At 35.1% G+C, this 27045-nt stretch overlaps 1 protein-coding gene across 1 annotated transcript; it reads right to left on the reverse strand.

The window, feature by feature from the left end:
- Nucleotides 1–1395: 1395 nt before the first annotated feature.
- ATG3 (autophagy related 3) lies at nucleotides 1396–26796 on the reverse strand. Its single transcript, XM_021007120.2, has 12 exons — nucleotides 26567–26796; nucleotides 22992–23033; nucleotides 17754–17803; nucleotides 15071–15141; nucleotides 13821–13928; nucleotides 10888–10937; nucleotides 8794–8872; nucleotides 7263–7297; nucleotides 6783–6938; nucleotides 5735–5862; nucleotides 3273–3341; nucleotides 1396–1664 (listed from the first exon to the last, which is right to left on the reverse strand). Exons 1-12 carry the CDS (start codon nucleotides 26636–26638, stop codon nucleotides 1583–1585), a joined length of 942 nt encoding a protein of 313 aa, XP_020862779.1. The 5' UTR covers nucleotides 26639–26796; the 3' UTR covers nucleotides 1396–1582.
- Between the last annotated feature and the right edge of the window lie 249 nt (nucleotides 26797–27045).

The raw sequence follows: 27045 nt of genomic DNA on the forward strand, positions 1-27045 counted from the left end.
ACAATCTCCAGTGGCTCTTCAAGATGCAGAAGAGGCCCTAGATTAGGACAAAGTGGAAAGGACACATCAAGATTTCTATTAACAAACCCTTCTCTCAATCATGAAGGGGAGTCACCACAATACACATGACCTAAGAAAATACTCTATAATGGTTTTCTTGTGGTTGGAGACAACAAAGCAGAAAGATTAGAAGGGACCAGTAAGACAGCATAGAGAGGAGGAAAAAGGTATATGTGGGTTGCAAAAGAGAAGCAGGAAGGTTTGAGGATTACAGTGGTTCTCTGCCATAATCACCTGTGGTACAGGCTAGGCAGATGAGACAACCTTCATGCCCCTGCTTTTGGTGGAATTTCCCCTTTCCTGGAAAAAAAAAATTGCAGAAACATCCACCTGGCCCAGGAGGTGGGGGCACAGGAGAAAGCTCCAAGGAGCAGTTTCATGGAAACATAGATTACAGGTCCTTTTAGCACCCCAATTCTCACTTTCATAATAGCTGTATAACTCCACTGAATTTCAAGTCCTTGTCATTTTGTTTACATATACATCGATGTACATGTAAATACCTTACTGGGTCTGAACCTGTGCTTCTGTTCGTATGGAGAACTACAGAGAAAACTTTCCTGACTGGTGCAGATGGTTATCTGTTCTGCAACATAACATATTAGAGTTCAAGGGGCATCATGGATAGTGGTATACCTGAGCCTGAATCACTCCTAGGAAACTTACTGCGTTACCCTGTGCAAGTCCCCTAACCTCCCTCAGCCTCAGTTTCCTCAGCTATAAAAGAAATAACAAGAGCATCAATTTCATAGAGGACAATAACAGCATTTACCTCATAGAAATGAGATCTACTTAAAGGCACTTTGCAAACCTTAACGGACAATATAATTACTAGTCATTATCATTATACAGAGCTTTGCCAGGAAGGGAGGGAGGGTATTGAGAAATGAAAACGACTTGCTCACAGTAACAGCTAGTATGTGTCAGAGGCAGAACAGGAACCCAGATTTTTATCTTGAAGTTCAGGTTTCTATCCATTGTGCCATGCTGCCTCTTATTTATATATCCATATAAAATTATCAATGAAAATATATATTTTTACTACTTATTCAAGAAATACTTAAACTAGAAAGAGCAAAGTTACCTAAATTATTCTAGTAGTCATAGAAGAGTTATAATTTTTTTTTAAAAAAAGGTGGCTTATTTGCATTAAAACAAACAACTACTATCTAAAACTTCCTAAGTAAACCATAAGGGGTTTATAAACTAGAAAACAGTGTAGAGCTGGTGCATATAAGTTGTTCCTTATAGATCTGAGTATGAAAGTTATAATACTGTATCATCAGAAAGCTGGCATAAAGTGAAATATTTTATAAAACAAGCAAGCTAAGTCAGTTTCTTTGCACACAGGTTTTTATTAAACAAGGCTGGTAATGGAACGTCTTTCTGTTTGTTTGTTTAATGAATAAACATAAGTCCCTTTATTACAGAAATTGTATTCATTGGTAAGTATGGTCACATCTATGGGTTAAATCTTTTAAAATTATAATCAATAATTAGCACAGAATCTATTATCTCTTCATTACATTGTGAAGTGTCTTGTGTAGTCATATTCTATTGTTGGAATGACCGCTTGTACAAATTTCAGGAAAATGAGAAGATACCTAAAGGAATTTAGCTAAGGAAAATAATATCTATAAACAGGTTACTAGTTTTTAAGGCAAAAATACTAGTGGGTTTAATAAGCAGTACCATATCATAAGGAAAATACTAAAAAATAAATATTTCCACAATTATCAAATTGCAATTTACATATCTATTCCAAACTGAGGGTTCTATTGCTTTTAACATCTATGACCACTTGATCCCATTCAGTACCTTTACGCTCTGAAAGGAACTATTAAGGCTCATAGTTTCTATTTTTAAAATCTGAAGCAGGAATAAGAGGAAATCATTCCTTCAAAAAAAAAAAAAAGGAAGAAGATGGTCACCTAAGTTCAGAAAACTAGAGGACAGACTTAAAATCTGAGATGGAAGGATCACAGAAAAGGAGAACAAAAATTAGAAAATAAGAGATGCTATGGGATATAAAAAGCACTGAAGCAATGAGAAAAGCAATTAATTAAAAATATTTAATTATAAGATTCCTAAACTGAATGGCTTCAATGAAATCTAGCAGCCAACATGCAAACTCAAACCACATAAAGCTTATTGACTTTCCATGGTATGATGGTTCTATCTAAAACACCAGGGTGTGGTCAGCATCAGTTAGATACAAGATTTTCCTGGAGGATCTATTTTAGTAGCCAGGTCAGAGATGTCTTCTGCCCAAGTTCACTGGGAACATGGACTGACTTACTAGTATTTCGCCAATAGTAAAACAAACAAACCAAACACTAGATGACATGGAGGTAGATACCAGGAAAGGCTGGCACCATAATCTAAGCTAAGAAATTTGGATTACTGCCTTTGAAGTTTCTATTGCCACTGCACTACTGTGCAATGAACAGTAATAATCATCGATGAGTTAATATGTTTTGGCATCTCTATGTGCTGTACTTCTACTCAACAGCTTCAGTGCAATTTGTCACCCCTCCCTCCTCTTCTCCCCCTCTTCTATTCTGCAGAGATTAACAGGACTAATTTGGGGCCATCTCCAGTCTTTCTGATCTATATCTTGCCATTCATGGCTCTGGAGGAGAAAGTGAGGCTGGTGACCTCACACAGCCCTGCCTCACTGTAATCCAATTCACTTGCAAGTAATTGCACCACCTCCCTGATGTCACGGTCCTCTTCAAGAACAAAGGACAAAAAACAACAAACAACAGGACTAATAAAGCGTGGTTATACCAATGTGCTAAACTGTAGGTAACGTTGATGGGGAAAAAAAGAAAATAAGTACTCTACAGGTTATCTTTTTTATATGCAGATAATATTACTGATCCACCAATCACCCTTTGACCTCTTTTTTTCTAGCATGAGTGATGAGTTTGGCAAGATATTCACATACACTTACTCATTCCTTTTGAACAAAAACACACATATCTAAGATTAGAGGATCAGACCATGGCCATGAAACAAAGCAAAATTTAACTCGCTGTATATTCAAAATAAATTCTAAGACTTCTCACTAGGTCTTCAAGATAAGAGGAAATTTCTAATAGAACAGGAACTTTGTAACTTTAAAGCTATAATGTCAAATGCAAAAAGAAAAATTCCATAAGAACTATAGATATTGTCAAAAAATAAAAACTTCTATTAGCCAAGGATACATATGAACACCAAGTTCTCCTCCACCTTCTGCAACTGTCTCAATGATTTTTTTCATCACCTCAGCATGTCTGAAAATAAAAAAAATAAAAAATAAAAACAAAAAACAACAGATGGCAAAGTGAAAAATGGCATTTTCTCAATGGTACAAGGAAGAAATCTATTAGGCTTAAATTTATGTTGTGGCTTTTTGTTTAACACATTGGTTCAGAATTACTAAGTCATTCACCTAGTTTGCTTTGGGAAGGAAAGGTTAGCCAAAAACAGCTAAGGACAGATACTGACATCACACACCTCCATTATAAAAAGGCAGAGAGGAAGAGGGGGAGAATACTCTAAAAGAAAGTATGCTTCAGAAGAAATGAGCTTAATAGGTGAGCTTGTCTGACATACCAGAATCAGAACTGCTGAGTTCAATCAAGCAAGCTCTTGAGACACTGTGGCTCTTAAAAGCAAAGATGGTCTCACATTAAAAAAATAAACTTAACTGTATAAAAACACAAGAATAATCTGAGATCAAGTGGGCCAAAGGAGATTAACTAAAAACAAATGCCAGAGTAGACTTTTTGGACTCCTACATTTGTTTTATTGATTTGTTTTTGGTTTTTTTGGGGGGGAGGGAGAAGTATTCTGCTCTACAAGATACTATACAATCCTTTTCTTATTTAAAACTAACTTTACTTTTGTGGTAAATATGTATGCTTATTCTCCTACCCAAAGAACAGAACCAATGTCAACTGGTGACAGCAATCAGAGGCAAATTCTACAGGAGAAACTAAAAGCACTTAACATAGTATCCAGCACATAGTAAGTTCTTCAAAAATGTTTACTGATTGATGAATTAAAAGGACATGTCCACAAACTTCAAATCAAGAGGAAATATCTTTAAAAACCTACTTTTAGATAATTCAGGCCCAAATGAGAGTCCTAAGTAACATTAGAAAATTACCAATTTTTTACCCCTCTCCTGTTGTTCATAAGGACCTAGCAACAGTGTGTTGCTACTTTTTTTGGATACAAAAGTAATGGAAATGAGAAGAAATGGAAAAATTTGCCACAAGAAAAACTTCTGAATAAATTAAAGAACTTTATTCTATTACAAATATGTATGATTTACTTGAATAAACCTCTGCAATTTGTGTGTAGGTGTATTTTTTAAAGGAAGACTTGTAGGAATCATTGAAAACAGCTAATGACAACTCATGAAAACAAAAGTTTAGGCTCATGAAGCACACTCGATATGAGTTTGGCAACAAAAGTGTGCTTAAATCACACTTAGCATTTGTTTTCCTTGTTTATGCTTTGCTCTTGTGTATCCTGTTTTGAAGCAGAAATTAGTATTTGTTCATTATGTATTATTTTAATTAAAATATTTTTATAGGAAAAGGATGACTCTCAGAGCACTTTTTCCCCACTTATTCAGACCTGAATTAAGTTGAACCACTGGTTCTGTAAGGATATCCTAAACCAAGATGTAAAACAAAAACAAAAAAACAGGAGTGCCCCTAATACTTTTGCCTTCTATGCCCTAACCTAATTTAGTGTCAGATATATGCACAATACATAAAAGGTAATGTTTTTCACTCGAGTGGAAACTGATGTAATTTTGCACCTACATCAGGTGCCCCAGATACAATGTTACAAATAGTTCTAAAACAGCCTGGGGGTTATTAACTAGGAAACTTTGGCTGGGAACCTAAAGGTGGAGGAAAAAGGTCTGAATGGTAACAATTAACTCACAGACCAGCCTGTTTTCTTCATGTATGCCAATTTAACAAGTAATGGATACAAATATTAAAACTTAATGTATTTTCTTTTAAATGCTTATTCTAGAATAATCTAAACTGTTCCAAAATAATCTGTTAAAAATAGTCATAAAACCTGGAAGTTTTTTCTAGTCTTTAGAGACACAAAAATGATGGCCCACAATTCAAGAGCCTAGTGACATATTTGTGAGCTAGGACACGTACACAAACTGAGGGAAGCTGAAGAAAAATGTGTACATGTTCATTCATTTCAGTCATGTCTGACTCCTTGTGACCCCATCTGGGGTTTTCTTGACAAACTGGAGTTATTTGCTATTTCCTTCTCCAGCTCATTTTACAGATGAGAAAACTGAGAAAAATAGGGTTATGTGACTTGTCTAGGGTCACACAGCTAGGAAGTGTCTGAGGCTGCATTTGAATTCAGGTCTTCCTGATTCCAGGCCCAGTGCTCTATCTACTATACCACCTAATTGCCCTAAAATGTGTAAAGATAAACTGATTAATATTAATAAACTGAATATGAAATAATTGTTTATCTTTTGTCTATGTTTAACAGATTAAACAAATGATCATTTTTGAGGAAAGGGAAATAAAATCTCATTTGTCTAACAAGACTAGGTTTCTGCATCTATGGAACAAAAAGGTTCCCAGGACATTCATCTGTGCATTATGAGACTTGCAAAAGAAATCAAACATACCTGCATGGGTGAACTGAACACATGGGAGGTGGTGGAAGATGAGGGTGATTTTCGATGGTCACCGTTTTCTTCACGTGATCTTGACTGATGTCTTCATACATATGTTCTACTGTTAAAGGTTGCCGTTGCTGAAGGCCCAGAGTATGTTTTGAAACTGCTTAGTATCTTTTAGTTTAAGGACCGCTATCTATGACAGGCTTAAAACTTCCCCAAATACTCTACAATTTTCATTTCCCCTCCTTTAATCTCCAGATTCTGCTTTTGAAAAAATTTATTCACCTAGGGTCAAAGAAAATGCCTTCAAAGTCAAGGAAAGTGACCACAAAGGCTACCTTTGTGGATACAGGAAAGATACAGAAGGCATACTGATAAAACACAACAATTCAATTTATTTTGACCCACCACTTTTCTCCTTGCTATTCCTTTGAGTGTATGCTGTGTTTTCTTTTATTTCAATAAGACAAACATTTAAGGCTTGAGCAAAAAATCCACAACTACGTGACCTCATGGAAAGCTACTATGGTAGCATATGAAGCCCCAGATATTAGTCCTGGCTCTACTATGTACTGGGGATGTGAATGTGGGCAAATTCCCTCAGCTCTCTGAGCTAGTCTCCTCATCTGTAAATGTGGGGGCAATAAGACTTGTACTACCTTACACAGATGTTATAAGGAAAGTACTTTCAAAATTATAAGGTGCTATAAGGTTCCATATTATTAAAAGATTTCTCTTATTTTTAACACCAAATCTAGGGGAAAAAACTAACTTTGACTTTCTCTCAAATTTTGGAGATAAAAGTTCAAGCATATAATATCAGGTGGAACCAAGTTGCTCATTGGTAATAAAATAGTGATCTATATGTATTTAAAACATTATTAATATAGTCTTATATGGCTGAATTTATAGTTCCTTCAAAACACAAATCCAAGTTCAGATAGTATTAGGTATCAGATTCATGAAGTCATAAAAATTAGGCATATAATAACAAAAAAAAATCTACAATCAATGCAAATTATTTTCATTTAAAAATATTTCCTTATAGGTTTACCTCATCATAACCAAATAACCAGAGTCTTGGAGTCTGGTAATATTTGTCATATGTGATATAAAGGTCATAAGTTCTGGTTTGTAAAATAGCATCTTCACTTCCAGCATCATTTTTAGCTTTGTTAGCTTCTACTATTTTTCTTGTGTCCAGAGTAGCCTGAGGTATAATGCCAAAACAAAAACAAAAAAACAAAAAAAAAAAAAGAAAAAAAATGGTATTAACAAACAAGATAACATGCTTTGAAAACCCTAAAATATTATATAAATGTTAGCCATTATTTATGACAAATCCTAGAAATTGTTTGTCCTACCCTGTTTCTTTCATATTTAATTCATTTTCTCAAAGGGAAATGATTTAAGTCAAAATTAAAACTTCTCATTGGAAATTTTAAAGGTTATATGAATGTGAATTTATGACAGATTCTTTGGAAGATGAACAGACCTACTAAAAAAATACCAATCAAGAAGCCTATTTACAAACCTCATCTGTCTCCAAGAGTCCACTCTCTTCATATTCTGTTAGGAAAAACAAAATACAACTAATGAAAATAAGGATTAAAAATTTACCAAGTATAAAACAATACATCATCATTTCAGTGTATCAAAGAAAAAAAATGTTTTAGAACACAGTGAGAAAAATCCTCTCCTGAAGTTCCACTCCAATGCCTCACTGTAATGTGAAGTTAACCTGGGCCCTCACAAGGTCATCTGCAGAGCACAAGCTGACATTCCTTCTACCAAGCTGGAAAAGCTCAAGTACAGAATCTCTGAGCAGAATGTTTTGTTTTCTAAGGATGACTAGCTCATTTGGAGAGACTCGTTCACCAGAATTTTGGCCATGAGGTACTGACTTTTATTTTTTAGAGCCCAGCAACTCACAAACTACAAAGATAAATATAGACATCTGCATTACTGAAGGAAGTACTACTCCAATACAATCATGGATCTTTAAAATATTGATATGAACAGAAAAAGGATGGATTGATAACATACTACTCTTATAAAAATTTCATCCAGCTGGTAAAAGACAGAATAAAACAACTGGAACCTTTTAGCCTGGTATAGATCATAGCTCATTAAGTACAACTAGCATGACAAAGCTGAAGATATACTTTCTCCACTGGTCATTACACTTAAGATATAATGTGTTAGTTCTAGAATCACAAAACATGAAGATGTTTTCAGTCTTCTTTGTAAACTAGGAAACACCCAGATTATGCAAGGTTTCTGACGAAAGAACACAAGTTTTTAACCATGTGATTCTGCAAATAAGCACCCCCCCAATAAGGCAGTAAAGTATAACTTATTACTTCCTTATGTGACAGCAGCAATTAATTTATTACATGAATAGTGTGTGTGCACACACGCACATATGGAGAGAGACAGAGAGAGTTCTCATTTAACATAAATCATATTACATGAATTCAATTTTACGTAAAGAATTCTTTCAAAAAAACACCCATGGTCACTTGACTATACAGTACAGTAGTCTCTCTCTCCATTCTTGCCTCCACTCAGTGCTCTGTGGTCTCCCACTCCCCTCCACTAAAAAAAAAAAAGTCCAAGTGGAAGCAGAAGAACAGAGGCATGCAGAGATGCACCAGACTGAATGGGGAGGAAGGGAAGCTTGGCTAGAGAACTCAGGCATCAGGAGAAGCTATCTTTTCCTGCTCCACCAACCTGCCTTAATGTCTTTTCCCACCTGTATTCTAGCAATCCATGCTGGGATACACCTGTCCCCCAGCCCTGAGTGTTCCCTCTCTTGCTCTTGCTTCTGTCCTCAGTCCCCAATTGTCCTTGAACCCTGTGCAGGCTCCATCCCTTCACGGGTCTGTGGCTTCTTTCCTGCCTTCTTCCCCAGTCTGCAGGCATATTCACATCATGTACCTTTCTATACTATATTATATTTCAAGAATGTTATTTGGTTAAGGCCTTTGCTACTACATCTACCATACACATCATTCTCAAATTAGTATTCTATAATGATTCAATCAAATCCAAAGGAAAAATACCTTCCATATCTGCTGCTTCTTCCTCATCTTCCTCTTCTTCCTCATCACATAAAGCTGAGCAGTCCTGTTTTATACTATCCTTTGAAAATCAAATCAAATTTAAAGCCAATTATAGTACAATGTAAAAAAATCATTTAAAAACAAGAAGAGTGTCAACAAAATAGAAAATATTTTCAGTTTATCTAGTCCCTTGTGAGAAAAAAAATTAAGTTAAACTATATCTCTGACATAATTTATCTCATTGTGAAATAAATATCTCGTTATAAGTACTACAAAATGTACTTACCTGTTAAATTCCCAACAATATCCTATTTCGAACTAAAGCAAAAATTATGCTTAATTGCAACACTTTAGATGCTTAAAGCCATAGACTTAAGTCTTCCTTAATTAATTCTTTGCTGCAACAATACTGTTTACCATGTATGGTTGAAGCTACATATGCTCCACAAAGAAACATCATTTTTACATGACTCATATTCAGTAAATCTGAATTGAGTATAATAAACATGATAAATTCTAAATCTAGATTCATCTACCTTATCATTTTAACTATTCTGCTTGCCACTAAAATAAGTGCTATTATGCCATCTTTTAATGACGAAGTATCTCAAAAGTGAATCTGCAAATCAGGAAACATCTGGCAAATGATTACAGTGTGGGATATTTTATCCCATATACTAGGAATAGTGTACAAACCTGGATGAAAGTGAAATTGCAATAGAAAGTAGAAATATTCATAGCAGTGGTCTACTCATGCCTGGAAAAATGTATTTGCTTGCAATAACCAGATGATGAATGACACAAGTTGCTTGCCAAATGCAAAATAGAGATAGAAGCAAGGAAAGATTATCCTAGTGAACAGAAACTACTTCTAAAAATGCAAAGTCATCAGCGTAAAACTTTTAACTAGCTCTTCATCACCTCTTTAAAAAGAGGTTTGTCAATGTTAACCTCCAAGAGTTACTTATCAGTCAGTACAAAGTTTTATCCTAAGGAAAATCTAAAGTTCTGTCATGCAGAAGTTTAAAAATAAATTTTAACAAATTTTCTATTAAACCCAGCATAATACTCAAGAAATAATCAATCAGCATCACACCAAAATAAAGGAAAGGTCTATTGCTAAATGTATGAGAATGAGTCATGACTTTTTGCCTACGATTATTAATTCAGATATTCTTTTTATCAGGTATCTCTAATCATGTCAGAGTAAGTGAGCAACTCTCTCTATATTATATATGTATGTACTGCATACATACATATATATGTACAGTAGGGACTGTATAATTTTTTGAAGTGTGGTTTTTACATGGTTGAAAAAAGCAATATTAAAATAACAACCACATATCTCTCTAATTTGGAGTCGGCTAGATGGTATAGCACATCCATTTATTAAGTAAAATCCACAGCACAGGACAATTATCTACCTAATCTGATTATCCTTCCACCAAAAAATTTAACAGAAGAAAACATATTTACTATAAAGTAAATCCTCACTAATTTGAAGTAACTTCTTCATAATTTGTGATAATTTTTAACAATCACTAAGCTAAAGTGAACTTTCTCAGTCTCTAGAAAGAAAATGTTTGCTAAATTAATACTGCATAAAAGCTCTAAGAGAATGTTTTAAACTACTTTGAGAAATACCAAAAGGTACAATTTTCAAAAGCCAGTAAGCATCTATTTAAATCTGCTGATCACTTGCTTTATACATGCAATCTTATTTTTAATGTAAGAAAATCCACCAAGAACTTCTATTAGGTGGCCACATTAGTTGCTGTATATACTTGAACAGGAAATTACTTTTATCTTAAAATAGTCTGCACTTTAGACTGAACTTGCGAATCTATACAAACCAGTGAGGTTTTCCCACATCTAGAATATCAAAAAACCTCCTAACCAAGAAAGATTTAGGAAAATAAGAAGAGCTTAGGAGGAAACAATAAAAGTTTTATACATGAAGAAAAAAATCACAAAAAAAGCTGAATTTTGATAGTAGATTAGTCCAACATTTGAATTAGACAAATTAATGTGAGAATTTTCCTTAAAAAAAAAATTAACATACTCTTCAGATTAAATAAGAAATGAAACTAATACCTTGCTTTCCAGGGTAATCTCCTTAACTACTTCTGTCACTCCTGTAATACCTATAAAATTCAACAGGTCAGAATTACTAATATTAGATTAAAAATTCTCCATTATCTGGTATGAATATAGATTCTTTTGTTTAAGGGAGTCAAAATACTTTAAAAATACTAATGAAATCCTCACAATTTCCTTAAAAATTAAGGAGGAGATAACTTCACTATACAAACATAGGCATTTGAAGCCCAATGAAATGTCATATCTTATAATTAATAAAACTATGTCCACTCACTCATAATCCTATATTTTATGCTATATTATTTCTCAATTAGTTTTACATGCTAAAATAATTTATTCTATCATGGATATTTCTATTAACAGATTAAAAGTCTAAAATATATTCCTTTACATCTTAAACTCATTTCCAAAAGATTTTCCTAACAAAATTTGAGCTATTGCTTCAGAAGAATATAAATGATCCTAGATATGTGTAAATAGAGATACTCTACAATCTTTAGGACACTGATATCTTAGAATACTCTAAAAAGATGTTTATTTTTTGAGCCAAATAGCTGGCAGCAATAAGCTATTTCATATTGCTTCCAAGTTAGAAATACCTGCCAACATTTTTGACTCGATGCTTTGACAAGAATGGAAAGAAAATGCACAACAGGAAACCAGAATCCCTAAAGTCATTCAAAGTCAACTGCCAACTGTCTTTAGTGTCTATACCATACTGATAATACTTGGACATATCACTAAAGGCTATGGGTACAACCATTACTACTCTAGAATAAAGATTCTACTGGTAGCTGGGTTTGTTAGCAGTGGTGAAATAATGGATAGACGTAGATCCATTATAAAATTCATTATAAATATGAAAATATTTATTATGAAATGCTTCTCTGAAATTATGCAAGAGCTAAATATACTTTTATTCCCTTAAAAAAAGTGGTTCAATCTAATCCCAATTCAATCAACATTTTTTAAAAGTAGAACTACCACTGACAATTGCAACAGAGAATAGGCTGAAATTACTCTCACATACAAGGTTACATTCTCAAGGGCTGTTGGAAAAACTACATGGCATTAAAAAATCAATTTTAGAATTTAAAGTCAAAGATATTTTCTCTAAAAATTAGTTTTCTATACACACACAAATACATTATCAAGTAAGAAATTGAGTGGCCTTTCACATACAAAAATGATACTTTTGGGCCATCACCATAGAATCTCAGAGCTGGAAGGGACCCAGGAAATCATCTATCACAATCCCTACCTGAAGCATGAACCATCTAAACGATAATTGGCTTCTGCTTGAAGATGTTCAGTGATGGGGAACTTACTACTTCCTGAATGGTTAGGTCATGCACTAAGCTGTCTTTCCAGTAGTGGTGACGAGTATGTTGATTCCACTCCTTTCTGCAACCAATGATACGCATTTGCAAGACAGCTGGCCTGGAATCTGGGTCCAGCTCATGGTAACAGAATAAACTAAAACTAAATGGCTTACAAAGTGAATGAACTCAAAATCTCATCAATATTAATACAGTTCTCTCACCAAAAGAAATAATCAGAGACCACAGGACACCTTACAATACTTTCTCTTTGATATATCCTCTAGGCACAGTAAAATTCTAGTTTTACAAAACAGCAGCTCAAAACTTTTGGGAAAGGTTAAGAGAAAATGAGATCCAAATGCCTAACTACTCAGTGTGGGAAAGCATTAAGATATTTTAAACTTAAATAGAGCTGTGAACTTTGGGATTAGAGGTACCATCCAATTAAGAAAACTTAATTTACCAATGACATATAGAATAGGTATGGGAAAATAATCCCTCCCAACCTCCACCTCCCCAAACTACCCTTTGTACCCAGTTTCTGAACACAGAGGGGATGACCAACCTAGAGGTACCTTCTCTTATGCAGATGGAGCCATGTAGAGAAGTACCTTCTCTAAGACAGAAGTAGAATTGAAGAAAGGTGTTTTTTCTCTTAAAGAGCTGTCTTCTATTATGCAGAGGTGTAGAAAGCTAACAAGTTACTGAGTAGAAGGATATGTTCCTAATATCACAAGTTGGGAGTCAAAATATATTTTTCCATAGAAACAATGTTATAAATGGTAGCTAGATATAATTAATATTACTAGTACCATACTTTTGCTATATTATGGATAAAACAAGCTTAGCCATTTATAATGTTGTTTGTATGGCAAAATGGTTTTAGAGTTCCAAATAACCAACTTACAACTTGTGGAAAGAGCACTGGATTTGTAGTCAGAAGACCTGGGTCCAAGTCCTGGCTCTACCACATACTGGCTGTGTGACCAAATGAGATAATATATGTAAAGAGCTTTGTAACAAAGTGCTGAAAAAATGTAAGCTATTATTATTTTTAAACTGTTGGCAAATGAACTGCCTATATTATAATGTATAGAGACATAGGTCAAAGCAGGACAATCAGCTGAGAACCTTTTTAAGATTCACTCAAACATCCATCAAGCGCCTACTATTTGAAAAAGGCACTGGGGATAACACTTAAGATAAATAAGACATGATCCTTGACCTCAAGCAGCTTATATTCCAGGAAGACAGTCGAGGAAGAGGTACAGAAAGGGACACAAATAATAAAATAAATTGCAGAATTGTTGTCACTGAATATGTAACTTAGCTATTAAAAAAAATAAGAAAAGGAAAATGAAAGAAGAGGAACAAACTCTAAAGACCAGCTGGGAGTACAAGTGCTTTAGGAATCTAGTATTCTTTACAGTAAAATTTTTATATCTTTTATTCCTCTTTGCTTAAAAAATAAAAGTTCTTTGGAGGTAAAACTAAGCCCTATGAACAGTTTTTGCTTAAAGAATGCTGCACAAGATTATGAAGTTTGTTCAAATTTTATATATGCCACTCTGTTCCCATTTACTAATCATCAATTTCTTTACTTACCTGAGTTGTGATATGTATCTACCCATCCCCCATCACCATCATCTTCTTCAATTATAGCTTCCAATTCATCCGAATATTCCATTTGTTTGCACCGCTTATAGCAAGGCACTAAAAGAAAATTGACAAATGCAGTTATTAACTGATCCTTTAAGGGAGTGTTTTCTCTTGCTAAATCTTCAGTCCAAAAAGGAAGAACACAAATACCTTCAATAGATACTATATTTAAAATGCTCCTAAAAAGGGATCTATCTATACTTATTTTGCTGCATAAAACTCTTTGACTGGCAAAACTACCAGGAAAAGTGCCAGAAAAGCTTGATTTTTGGTGAAACCATTGTCCTACCTACCCAGACATGGAAGGCAGTGGGTTGAAAAAAGAGGTGACATTGAGGCACTTGGCTGACATTGTACAATGATGACTCTGATGTTCCATGCACGGAAACAGGAGGCAGACATGAAGAAAGAGAAAGGTACCATCTGCCATTCAACAGGGTAGTAGAGGTGCCTTTCAGCCTGGTAGGCTGCTTTACAGAATCTCAAACTAGTTTTTTAATCATTTTTACATTCATTTATATGAAGGGAATAAAACTAAGATAAAAGCACATTTAAAACTTCCAATGTGTACTATCTTGTTAATTCAGCCATTTTGCTATCTGCTTTTTTTTAATGTCAGTTAGCAACTCCTAATCTTGTCTTCCCCATAGTCTCTAAACTCTTAGATGCCATGAACATCCAAACTATCTTTTCAGTGTTATGCCAAAATCAAACTGGTTAAAGGTGAGACACAACACAAATTCTGATTTTTCATGGAATAAATTAAGTGAAATTTTGGTGGAAAAAACAAAAGAGAAGCAATTCAAAAGACTTCCTAAAGCTTCAGATAATCCATAATTATTTTTAGAGTATATAATTTCATTAGTTTTCATAACTCTTCTCAGAGTTAAGAAGGCAAGTGTAATTATATTACCAATCCATGTAGAATTAGCTTGATGAGCACAAACTTTTTTCTTTCTACGTTTTTGTGCAATTATGTTTATCTGATAATCCCAGATGATTTTTTTTTCTTTTTAGTGAGGCAATCAGTGTTAAGTGACTTGCCCCAGAGTCACACAGCTAGTAAGTGTGAAGTGTCTGAAGTCACATTTGAACTCAGGTCCTCCTGACTCCAAGGCTGGAGCTCTATCCACTGCACCACCTAGCCACCCCTAGAAGATTTATACTATTTCATTAATATGAAAAAAAAACCTTACCATTTTTAGTTACCAAAAATTGTTTGCCAGTCGGTAGATATGCCTTGACTTTCAATTCTTCCCCTGAAGCCCTTAAAATAGTAAAAAGCAGCAAATAAATAAATCAAATCAACAAAAGCAAATTAGAAGGTATCATGTTTATAAGGTTGAAAATAAAGCACACAGAATCCTTAAAAAGTTGCCTAGTATAGTGCCTTGCTGAACTAATATTATTAGTACTTTTCAGAGTGTGTATAAGAGAGAATTTGGAAAATATGGAATAAACGATTTGCTTAAACATTCAAGAAAGAGACAATACTTATACTAAGAACTACATATCTATTTTTATAATGACTAGATATGCATTAACACATACCACAAAACAAATATTTAACAGAAGTGAGCTCAAGTAAATATAAATGTAGATATAATAAGACAAATATGGAACTACTTAACAACTACTTTTGCTCTCAGAACAAAAATCGTTACATCACCCATTCAGATTCTTAATCCTATTTGTTAACTTTTGAGAGAAAGACAACATAAAAGGATGTCTTGTTGCAAGTATAGTTTAGAAGGTCATCTCTACCAGATTTGCAATATATTAAGTCTCTGTCCATGGCCTTGCTTCTGAATTAAGCATCAAATTAGTGGCAGAGTTTCAGTTGAGTCCCAGCAGGATATAATTCTGTTTGCCAGGCAATCTAGCCTCTGATTAGTAGGTCTATTTCATAAACACTAGTTAAAAACCTGTTAGAGGTTGATCACTCATTGAGGCTTACGTGGACCGCAGCAGCATACAACGTAATTAAGGCTTATCTGCATTCTTGGCCCTTCCACATGCTGGACTCTATCACAGCAGTACCAGCACCCTGTCCACCTTCCCTTTTGCCCTGTCCCATCTCACCAAGCTTAAGAATCAATTACATTAGCTGATCAGGTTCAATGTCAATCATATTGAGGTGACAGAAAATGAGTTAGGAGTAGCATATTCAAACACAAAGCTAGTGTAAGCTAGTCCTATGCCTATTCGGGGAGGTCAAGCAGAAGTATGGATCAAGGATCAGGGTTATGATTGAATTCAAAAGCAGAAACAAAACAATTCTACCACACCAACTTTACTAAATGTATTAATTAGTATTAAATGTACCCCCCAAAAAAGGAATAAATTCCATCTATGGATTAAATATAGGCTACCAACCCTTATATTAATCAAGGAATTTAAAATTTTGATCAGGCATTCTGTTTATAAAGGAAATGTAAAAGAACATTCCCTTCACAATGGTGAGTATATCTAACGAAAATTTTAGATGCAAATAAAAGAGTTTTACTGAATGTGTTCTTTGTGAAATAAAAAATTTCTGACAGGTTAAATGGTCTTGAAAGCTACTTAAAGAACTACAACATGCTTGGTAATAGGTATAAGATAATTTTTTTTAAATTGCCAGATACCAAATCAGAGATGGCTTATAAATATAAACTCAACTGTAAATTTAAAACACGCATAAAGGCTGAAGAAAAACAGTCATCAAAATGATTAGCAATGTGTTCTCTATAGTGCCTCAGGGAGGGAAAATCCCAAGAAGGTGGTAAATGTGATAAAAAGTAGGCAAGTGATCAAAGGTTTTAGTTTGGAAGCCAGAGTTGAGAGAAACTCATCTAAAACCTTAATTTAAAACTATTTAGTTAATTAAGCTTTAAAGATAGCACATAGCAAAACATAAATCAGGATCTCACAAATTCATAACCAGTAGGGCAGTTCTATACTATTATGGAAAAGATTTTTGCTAGAAAAATCTAGAATGTAAAAAGAAATACAGATATATTTCTCCACCTTTAAAAGGCTATTCCAGTAGCATGCACTTTCATAAAAAATTACAAATGAAAGTTTATCCATGAAAAATTATCCATGAAAGTGGTTCTTAGGAAAACTATTTTAGTCATTATAGTTTGTTACTGTCTACACATTTAAAATAAGACTCTTTTCCTTAAAATATTCTATTATTCGTATTTGTCTTTCTTGAAGTTTTACTCCAATTTAGTGAGGTTTTCCTATTACTTTTAAAAGCCTCGAAGTTAACAGACTCCAGTTTACAATCACCAACCTTCAACATCTGCAGACCAAAGCAGCCACGATGTATTTTAATCACTATTACAGATCTTTCAAAATATCAATTCCTGAAGAGGAAGTCACATTTTTAAAAGCCCTGAGACAAATGTGTCCCAATCTTGAGTCTTAAAAAAAGTGAGGCACACATATAACTCAAAACTCTCCTTTTCCAAAGCATTATTCTGGGAATTAAAAGGCTCTACCTATAGAGCCCTTTTCCTTGATAAATATTTTTTAATTCATTTTGAAAAAAGAGTAGTCATATTTCAATTGCATTTGAGCTTTGAAAACAAAATAACCAAAAACTGAGGTGTACAAATTATTAACAAAGAAGCTCAAGACAGAGAAAGAAAAGGCTTTTCGCTAAAAAATTCATATCATTTCTGTTTTCAGAGCAAAACAAAACTAATTTTCACTTCCTTCTCTATAACTACACTTTGAGAAATACTGAAACACTTTCAATATCAACAGCTCCTTGGTAAATTTATCATAACTATACAGCTGCGTATTTTGCAACTGTGTAAAATTCAGCTTCCTATAATTTTCAAACCACAGCTTATGTCTAAACTGTCATCTCCACTGAAGTTTACTTACCATTGCCATGTTGGACAGTGATGGACTAAATGGTCTCCAGCTGCAACAAACTACTCGGAGTTTGAAGGAGAGATAAAAGAAAGAAGAGGAAAGGGGAAAAAAGGTTGAATATCATTGGATATCATGTGGCAAAATACCAATCTGATTATCCTTGGTAACCTTAGCAGCACATATAAATTTAAAATGCATTCAGACACTAAACCTGTTCTACCAGTCTTTAGACCTATCTCTGGTGATTATTAAATTTCAAGTGTTTAAACACTGAAAAAGGTTTAATCTAAATTTGGAAGTGAAATAAAATGTGTGAGTTTAAGATAACTATCACTGGGTTATAAAATCACTATCTGTGAGGATCACAGTATATAGTAAATAAAACTTAAAATGGTTATGAATGAATAACCACAAGAAGCAATGTGGCATAATGGATAGAGCTAGCCTTAGAATCAAAAAGATCTGGGTTCAAGGACAGTACCAACAGATTATTTTCTGGGCAACTACTGTCAACTTCTCAATGCCTAATTTAGGGAACGTTAAGACTAGAAGTTACAAAAGAGTTGTCTATATGAATCAGCGAATAGTTTCCACATTGGGAGTTTCTTATACTGATGCAATCAAAAGTCCCCACATACAGAAATGTGAATTTATCTATCTATTTTGAGATATAGCATACATTTATTGAGAATTGAACATTAGAATTCACTTAATTCAACCTCTTTCAGAAATTTTTTTCTACATTTAACAGGCATTCATCCAACCTCTGCTCAGACACTTTTACTTTACATTCACTAAATCACAAACTTCCTAGACCTGAAAGAGTTTTTTTCATTTATTCCACTGCTCCTAAGCAGGATCATCTTACCTATTATATGTATTCTAGTGTTTTATATTTGTTGTTAGCTGAAAATTCATTAAGAAAAACTATAGGGAACATATTGAATAAAAACTGATACTATCTACACAAGAATTAAGTTTATATACATTGTGGTATGTTTTTCATTTCCAATACGCTCAATTTTAAGAGTACACTCCAGTGTCTGAATGATGGACACATAAAGAAGAGATAAATGGAGTAATAAGGTTTAAGACTTACTTTTGAAGTCTGAAGAACTTCTAGATATCCTATGAATCAGAATCCACCAACTACACAAACTGCATAATACGCAAAGGCAAACATGTATTTCTGAACCAAAATAGTGGAATTTTTTTAAGTGTCATATCTATTATTTTATTTTTCAGTCTGGTCAAGAGATGAGCTCACCTTAATGTAGAATAGAGAACATATTCTTCAGAACAGTCTGATATCCTGATAAATATATTTTGCAGTGAAAACTAACTTAAGCAAGAGACATGCACATTTTTCCAGATACTACTGTTCCCCAATCATTTATTGCTAATGAGTATATTGCACTGAAAAAGAGACATGTCTTCCTGAAGCTTTCAATATTATATAAAAGAATTTGTTTTATGTCAAGAATGATAGATTCAGTATGAATTAATATATTATCAAATACTTTGAGAATATTTTAAGAAAAGGACAATAGAAAGATAATTTTATACTCTTAAAACTGGAAGAGATCTCAGAAGTCATCTAGTTCAACACAATTCATTTACAGATAAAGAAACTGAGGCCCCCAAAAAAGAAGCAATCACTTAGCAAGTTAGCAGTAGAAATGAAACTAGAACCCAATTTTTCTTCTTAAAATGTTAATGGCAAAGTTGAGACACAAAATTCCAATAAATATGTATAGCCAATATTACCCTATCTTCCTTTCTGTAAGTGTCTCATAATAACCTCTAAGGAAAGGTAATATCATAAAAAAGAGCTAAGATTTATCAGATAAATAGGGCACCTTTGCTCTCTGTCTTCCTTCCTACCATGATTTGCTTCATACTTTACAGACATTAAATTCCACTTAACTGACTTGAATGCATCAGTACTATTGCTAAAACATTAGCTTTTATTTAGTGATCTTTATGCAATATACTATCAGTTCAAAGTACTCAACAGAATCAATGCCACTTTATTCAATGATAGACAGAATTCATATTTAATCCTGTTTTAAACATTTTTTTTGCTCAAAATGTTTTTAAGTTATAGTTCTCTTATCAATGTTAAGTCAAAGTATTTTTTTTTTACCGGCAGATAAGTAATGAATATTTTTAACTTCTCTCCTCTACCATAATACCTCCACAACATGCAATTAGATGGAAAAAGAGATATTTTAGCCAGAGAGATAAAACAGACAATTCCATTATACCACAATAGCACTGTTCCAGCTTTCTTTCAGACAGCCATATTACAGAGCCACAGGATAAGGAAGCATTTGCTCATCACAGAATCCCCTTCGTAAACTAGGAGGTTTCAGGGACTTTATTTCCCCCCTCAATTCCAGTTCTAGGCCTAATCTCACTTGTATAATTGCACTCTCTTCATCCTTAACCCTTGCACTAGTGCTGCCAGATGACCTGGTAATGCCTTTTATAAACGAGATCACTTTAGAAAAGAAGCTTTTTATTAGGCATTTTAGTAAATGGCACCAAGGCCATGAGCTGAGCCCCTGATGTGAAACAGCTAGAAAAAGAGTAGAAAGTTGGGCCTGAAATCTAGGATGTCTAGGCTCAATTCCCACCTGATATTTCATGACGATGGACAAGTCACTTACTTTCTCTCAACCTCAGTTTCCTCAACTAGAAGATGGAGATCATACTGACACTACCCATCAGATAGAGCTCTTGTGAGGAAAGTGCTTTATCAACTTTAAGGCACTATATAAATGTGAGCTATTATTCAAACTATTCAATAGCCACAGTCCATACCCTTAACTACAACATTCTTATGATTGCGCACACTCCCAGTCATAAGACGGACCAGACAAAACTGTGTGCATTGGTTTAGCATAGTCCATCTGTGCTAAAATCATTTGTAGTGATAGAGGAAAAGGAGAAGGTAGTCAGTAAGAGCAATCACATAACTGTACCATATTATTTTACCCAGTGAAACGTGTCTCGGAGACCACCTAGAAAAACACCTGTTCATCAACTAGTGAATGGACAAATTGTGATAAATGCATATAATGGACAATAATTATGCTATAGGAATATGGAACATGGGAAGAATTATATGAACTAATGTAAAGAGAAGCAAGCACAACTCGAAAAATAACACACACAACATTTACAACAATGTATATAGAAAAAACTAGGGGGGGGGAAGAGGGAACTGATCACTGATTAATTACAATTATTTCGTCTGGTACGAAATGAACCTCCCTCCTTCACAGAGGTGGAGGTTTATGGTGTGGAAGATTGCACATACTCTCACACTTGGTCAATGCATTGGCTTGTTTTGCTGAACTAACTTTTATTATGTGCTCTTTCTTTGTTACAGGGGATAATTCTCTTGGTGGAGGAGGGAGGATATATAAATATATATATATATACGTGTATATATACATACATACATACATACATACATATATATAATATATGTGTGTATATACATACATACATACACACACATAATATGGAAATGAAGGTGATGTAAAAAAAGATATCAACAGAGTTTTTTTTTGTTTTTTAAAAGAAATGCATCTTCCCCAAACTCAATTTTTTTAGTATGGATTTTAGGCTTTCAACTCTTCAGAACAACAGTCAAAAAATCATGCCTAAAGTCCACTTTTTTATGTGTGTAAAAGTGAACTGTACTAAAACTAAAATTTTGTCAGCTTTTCTTGAAGGTCAGTAAAGAAATTAAAACTATATCATTGTCCTCTTGGCATCTCACACTTAGAATTCACCAGGATTGTGTTAAGGTACTACTCTTCTAGAAGTATCAATTGTCTCACCAAAGCCTGCCATGGTCATAAGATTATCCAACAAAATTCATTTTAAAACATGACAAACTAGTTTTTCCTTCAAAGGAATAAACTTATACTGTCAATTAACTTGCTTATGACATTTTTTTCCTCTTTTGGAGGGAAAGACCAATTGGGAGAATCTTAAATAACAGAAGACCTCAAGATCTGTACTAGTTCAAGAAATATTTTTAAAAATGAACCAGATACAACTTTTTCAACTGTTCATAAAACCTGTGGCATTGGTATCTAAAAGAATCAAAGAATAAAACTGATGTGCTTATAAAATTAAATCACACGCTTATGTAACTAGTAAATTTAGTTTGAAAATGGACTTGTTCCATCCCTCATTTGCTCCCCCAATAGACTAAAAGAGTTCCAAAGGAGTGATATTTAGGTAGGTGGGACACATACTAAAGCACAAAGGGCATATGAAGGTAGCCATATAACAGGTTGCCACCTCTGGCAATGGCTTTTATGACTCCTTGGTCTAATTTTTAGGCTCCTATGCATTACAGTGTCAGTTTAACCAGGACATATGCCTATAATAAGAGGCAAATAAAAGCAAACTATCTAGAATTTAACAGAAACCCAGTATTACACAGATTTTTGGAATGTACTGTAGGCAGATTCATATTCCTTATACTATAGCTTAAAAACCCAATATAATATCATTATATAGTCTGTAACATGTATATTACCTTCTATTCCCTTAGTCCATCATTAAAGGGGTTCCACTTTATTTGTTAAGAGTGAATACTGAAAGGAAGGGTGCAACTATTCAGTATGATAAATAGAAATATTTAATTGAAACATTTAAGCAGTGCCTAACATCATACCTTGCACAGAGTAGAAGCTTTATACTTGTTGAATTGAAAGGAACATTTTAGAAAAGCTTAAGAAAACATAAATATTATAGGACAGTCTCTAGAAAGGGGATGTGAAAACACACTGCTTTGCACAGGTAAAGCTAAATGAAGCATCAGTGCCATCTAAATATGAAAAGAGCTTGGAAGACCTGATTAGCTACATCATTTCTATTTCTATGGAAAGAGTAACTATGTAGAAATTTGGTAAAGTAGAAGAGGAGGAAGAATTAACCCCTTCTACGGGAAGTAGTTCTAAGCTGTACATTTTCGTAAAATCTGTAATTATGGAGGAAATGGATTAATTTTACTCCAAGCAAGGTAAGTATTTAGAATATTTTTAACGTGAGAAGGGAAAACAACCATTAATTTAGTACAATTAGGGAAATGGATCTATGACCTTATCAATGCTGACAATCCCTCCAAGGGTAGAGGACTACAGAATTTATAGAACTATCAAAATCAGAGCTAAATACTACAAATCTTCTACAAGTAGATCTAAAAGAAATTAAACTTACCTCTTCCGGGGTGATCACACCCGTTTCCTTAAATTTTGATTCCTGAAATGAACCAAAAAAAGGAGTTTACATTGACAAAGCATAAAGCTACAGCTGTTTATACTTAATAAGCCTTAAAAATGCACAATCTTTACCGCACAAGCAAGTGAAATGGTATCAAAGACATTTAAAAGCACTACAAAGCTTACTTAATTTATCCTCAATTAGATTCTGGAGAAGTCTTAGAAATGAAATTTAGAAACCTGATGCTGTTTTCAACCTTCCTTGACAACCATCAAATTGCTCAGAAATAACTTTTCTGCTGATGTTGCGAAGGCTACACGAGTTTACTATCACTTCACTATCAATTCTGTTTAGCCTAAATTAAATGATTTTAATTTAGTATTAAAAGTCTCAGAAAATAATTCATTAAAAGTTTTACTTTCGGGGCAGCTAGGTGGTGAAGTGGATAGAGCTCCAGCCTTGGAGTCAGGAGGACCTGAGTTCAAATCAAGTCTCAGACACATAGCACTCACTAGCTGTGTGACCCTGGGCAAATCACTTAACCCCACTGCCTAGCCAAAAAAACAAAACCAAAAAATTTTACTTGAGTTTTCCAACTAAAGGAAGTTTTTTGCTTAGTTTTTGAACTTTGTTATTCATTTTATTCAGAGTTGGAAGTTTAGAGTCCCCTGAAAAAAATTAGACCCAGAAAAGTTAAGCGACTTAGCCAAAGTTAGACAACTAGCTATTACACAGAGTTGCACCCAAGAAGCCAAATAGATGTTCTGTACCCTAATCTACTTGTTTTTCTAAATAACATGTTATTTAATGTTTTAAAGATTCTTACTGTCAATTTTAAAAGTGGAGAATTTCTTCCCCTTCCCCCCCCAAAATATCCAAAGTTACTTTTTATATGTGATTCTCAACTGATTTCTACAGGTCTATGGTCTTTCACAGAAAAAAATATCCTCCTTTGTGTTTACTTCATTTCTAATAGTATATGTCATACATAACAGCAACTCCCATTTGACTCAACTAAATTTTCTCATGTTTCTTTACTTTGGACACAAAGGTTCCTTCTAAATGCTTGGTTCCACACATCTGTATTAAAAAAAAAAGCTAAAATTATGTGCCAAAGCAGTATTTGCTTTTGACATAGATGCAAACTATTATTCCCATTTTTAGATAATTTAATGATTTACCAGAGGTCATACTGTATAGAAAAGTCAAAGCTGAACAAGAATTTAAATTCCAAATCCCAGACTAAAAAAAAAAAGTTTAGGCACTGAAGCATAACCTTGAAAGAAAATTGTAAATGAGCATGAAAATATAGTCCAACATGCATTTTCCCTCCAAGCTGACCTCATCACTGGATGTTCTGAGCTATTGCTATGGTCTTAATGTTGTTTCCAGCTTGCCAGGTATAGCTTTCTATTTATCTTAAATAAACCAGGTCTTAGACATTTTCAAAGATGTTTAAATTCTCATTAAGAACCTTAACATATTTCTCAAAAATAAGACTGAGGGGTAGTCAGATATTCCTAACGACCATAATTTGTTCTTTAGAAAGGATATACAAAAAGCCATTATACAATTCTAATGGCTTATGACATAAGTTACAAAAGCAGGAAGTAGCCTCATAATCTACAAATATATTTTTTTAAAAAGTGTTAAGAAAATAGAACATTTGGATGATTCCTACTATACGTATCATAATGCAGTTGATATTTTTCATTAGAAAGGCTATCAATTCGAGGGCTAATTTTACATCTGTTCTTACTAAAGTCCATAAGATATTTGGTGCTAATTATATTAGCCAGCAATATCTAGGTGAGAAAAAGAAAAAAAAAACTTAAGAGGAAGCAAATGGGGGTTCAGTTTGTTGCAAATTTAAATTTTAGGATTCAACTTTAGTTACAGTTTTATACTTCTGTCAGAACTTTAATAAAACTTAAATAGATGGTTTTTATAAAATTTTCAGAGAACAAAATGTTTGATATTTTAAGTCAATTTAGAGCCATGTTTCCCAAAACCCTGCACAACTCTGGTGGCTTAAAGTGAAATGGTAAAGGGATTATATTGTATAGAAAAGTTTTCATTTCTATTCATTGGGGCTGTAATGCAGAGGTGTCAAACTCCAGCAGCAAAACCCCCAAGTGCAGCCCCAACCAGATTAAAATGTTGTGGATTGAAAGAACTTACTGTACTTACAAAGTACAAACAACAATTTTGCAGTGAGTGGCAGCAGTGGCACAGTGTATAAAGAAAAGGGCCTCCCACAATACTAGCTGTATAAACCTGAGCAAGTTACTTATCTTACTAATCCCCCTTTCCTCCCTCCTTCCCCCTCTAATTCTCTAAAACTAAATTTCAGAAGGAATGCTGATATGTATTAGCAAAGGGAATTTCACAGCCTTATACCAACAAAATCAAAGGTCCAGTAAAAACCTTTTCAGAATGAAAATAAGTTTAAATTCCTCTACTTTGCTCCAAAACTTCCTTGACCCTTTCTAATCCCAGGAGTAGTCCATACCCTTAGTTACCACATCTACAATACTTGTGAGCTCAATCAATGTATTTCAAGTTGTCAAGAAACTTTATTCTAAACTATTACAAATGTGATCGTTTTAAAGTCTAAGTTTCTGAGTCAACAGCACTGCCATCCATTACAGAATCTCAGTGCTTTAAAGCAGAGGGGTCAAACTGAGGCAGCAAAACTCCCAAGAACCAGATTAAAATGTAACTGGGAAATATTTAACAAAATAAAAAAAATATATAATACAACACAAAGCATGTTAATTTTGTGGTTTTCTAACTCAAATATGTGGCCAGCAGGGATCTGTTTTCTATTTAGGTTTGACACCACTGCTGTAAGGACTTCAAAAGTTAGCTTGTTTCAAATGGTACCTAAGGAATCCCCTTCAAGTCTCTAACGTTTGACATTAATAGTCATGAAGACCTCCAGACAGAGATGAGGCATACACTTACTTTCCAAGGCACGCCATTCCACTTTCTGATAGAACTAGTTTTCTGAAAGTTTTTCCTTACAGGATACCAAAACCTGCCTCTCTGCAACCCTCACTCAATTTGCTCCTGCCTCTGCCTTCTGAGGACCACGTAATGCCACTATATGCTCAAGCCCTAAAATAAAGTACTGGGAAAGGGAACATACAGAGGCCAAGAAAACCTAAAAATAATAGTTTGAACAGCAACGGGAGAATGGGAGAGTGGAAGGAGGGAGAGGGGAGGCTAGCAGTAACAGCAGCTCCTAAGGCCATCCTTTTAAGGGAGGGTCGCCCAGGTAAGCAGGACCACCGCAGACGAGTTTTCCCTATCCCTGACTTCCCGGTGCGAAGTCCTCAGCAGCTGACAGTCATCCCAGCCGAGCAGGGACTTGGTGGCATCCAAGCAGTTCCTGAGCATCAGCTCAAGGGTCGCACACCAACTAGCGCCGTCTCTGCCAAGTGTCCCCACGGGGACAGCGGGTCAGTGGGTCCCCATCCCCCCGCCACCAGCTTCCCCGGGCGGGGGCGGGGACGGCGGGACAGGAGTCCGGGTTAGCCTCCCTCTGAGCCGGGGCCGAGGCCGGTTACCTTAAGCACGGGGGTCAGGTACTCGGCCACTTCCAGCGCCTTCCCTTTCACCGTGTTAATCACGTTCTGCATCCCGGGGCCGGGGCCGACGGCGCGGGGTGCGGGCCGCGCACTGGGCTCCGGGAGCTCGGGGCGGGAGGTGGGGGAGGGGGCGGGGGATGGGACCGGAACCGGAGCGGACCGGGGTGTCCTGCCCCCCGTGGCCGCCTCACACCCCACAAGCGGCCCCCGCGGGGGATGGGCAGCCGGCTCCCGGCGCGAGAGCTCGCTACCTCGGACCTTGTCGGCCGCCAGGAGTTAAACCAGGGGAAAGTTGGGGGAAGAGGAGCGGGTGAGCGCAGCGGCGCACCCCTCCCTCCAAGCGCGCGCCTTGTCCTTCCTGCCTCTCACGGGCTCGCACCCCTTGCTTCCTTCCCTCTCTCGCCGTAGTTTAGAACCTCACTGCCATCGGAGGGCTCACATGACCCCGGACTCCTCCT

Source organism: Phascolarctos cinereus, unplaced genomic scaffold (assembly GCF_003287225.1).
Source record: "Phascolarctos cinereus isolate Bilbo 61053 unplaced genomic scaffold, phaCin_HiC Scaffold_726;HRSCAF=1367, whole genome shotgun sequence".
In the NCBI taxonomy this organism is placed as follows: domain Eukaryota; kingdom Metazoa; phylum Chordata; class Mammalia; order Diprotodontia; family Phascolarctidae; genus Phascolarctos; species Phascolarctos cinereus.

Coding starts and splice junctions, on each gene's coding strand:
- ATG3 (XM_021007120.2), bottom strand. CDS start 26,638: ATGCAGAACGTGATTAACACGGTGAAAGGGAAGGCGCTGGAAGTGGCC. Junction 23,034..26,566: donor ACCTGACCCCCGTGCTTAAG/GTAACCGGCCTC, acceptor GGTTCATTTCAG/GAATCAAAATTTAAGGAAAC. Junction 8,873..10,887: donor AGATTACCCTGGAAAGCAAG/GTATTAGTTTCA, acceptor TGATTTTCAAAG/GATAGTATAAAACAGGACTG.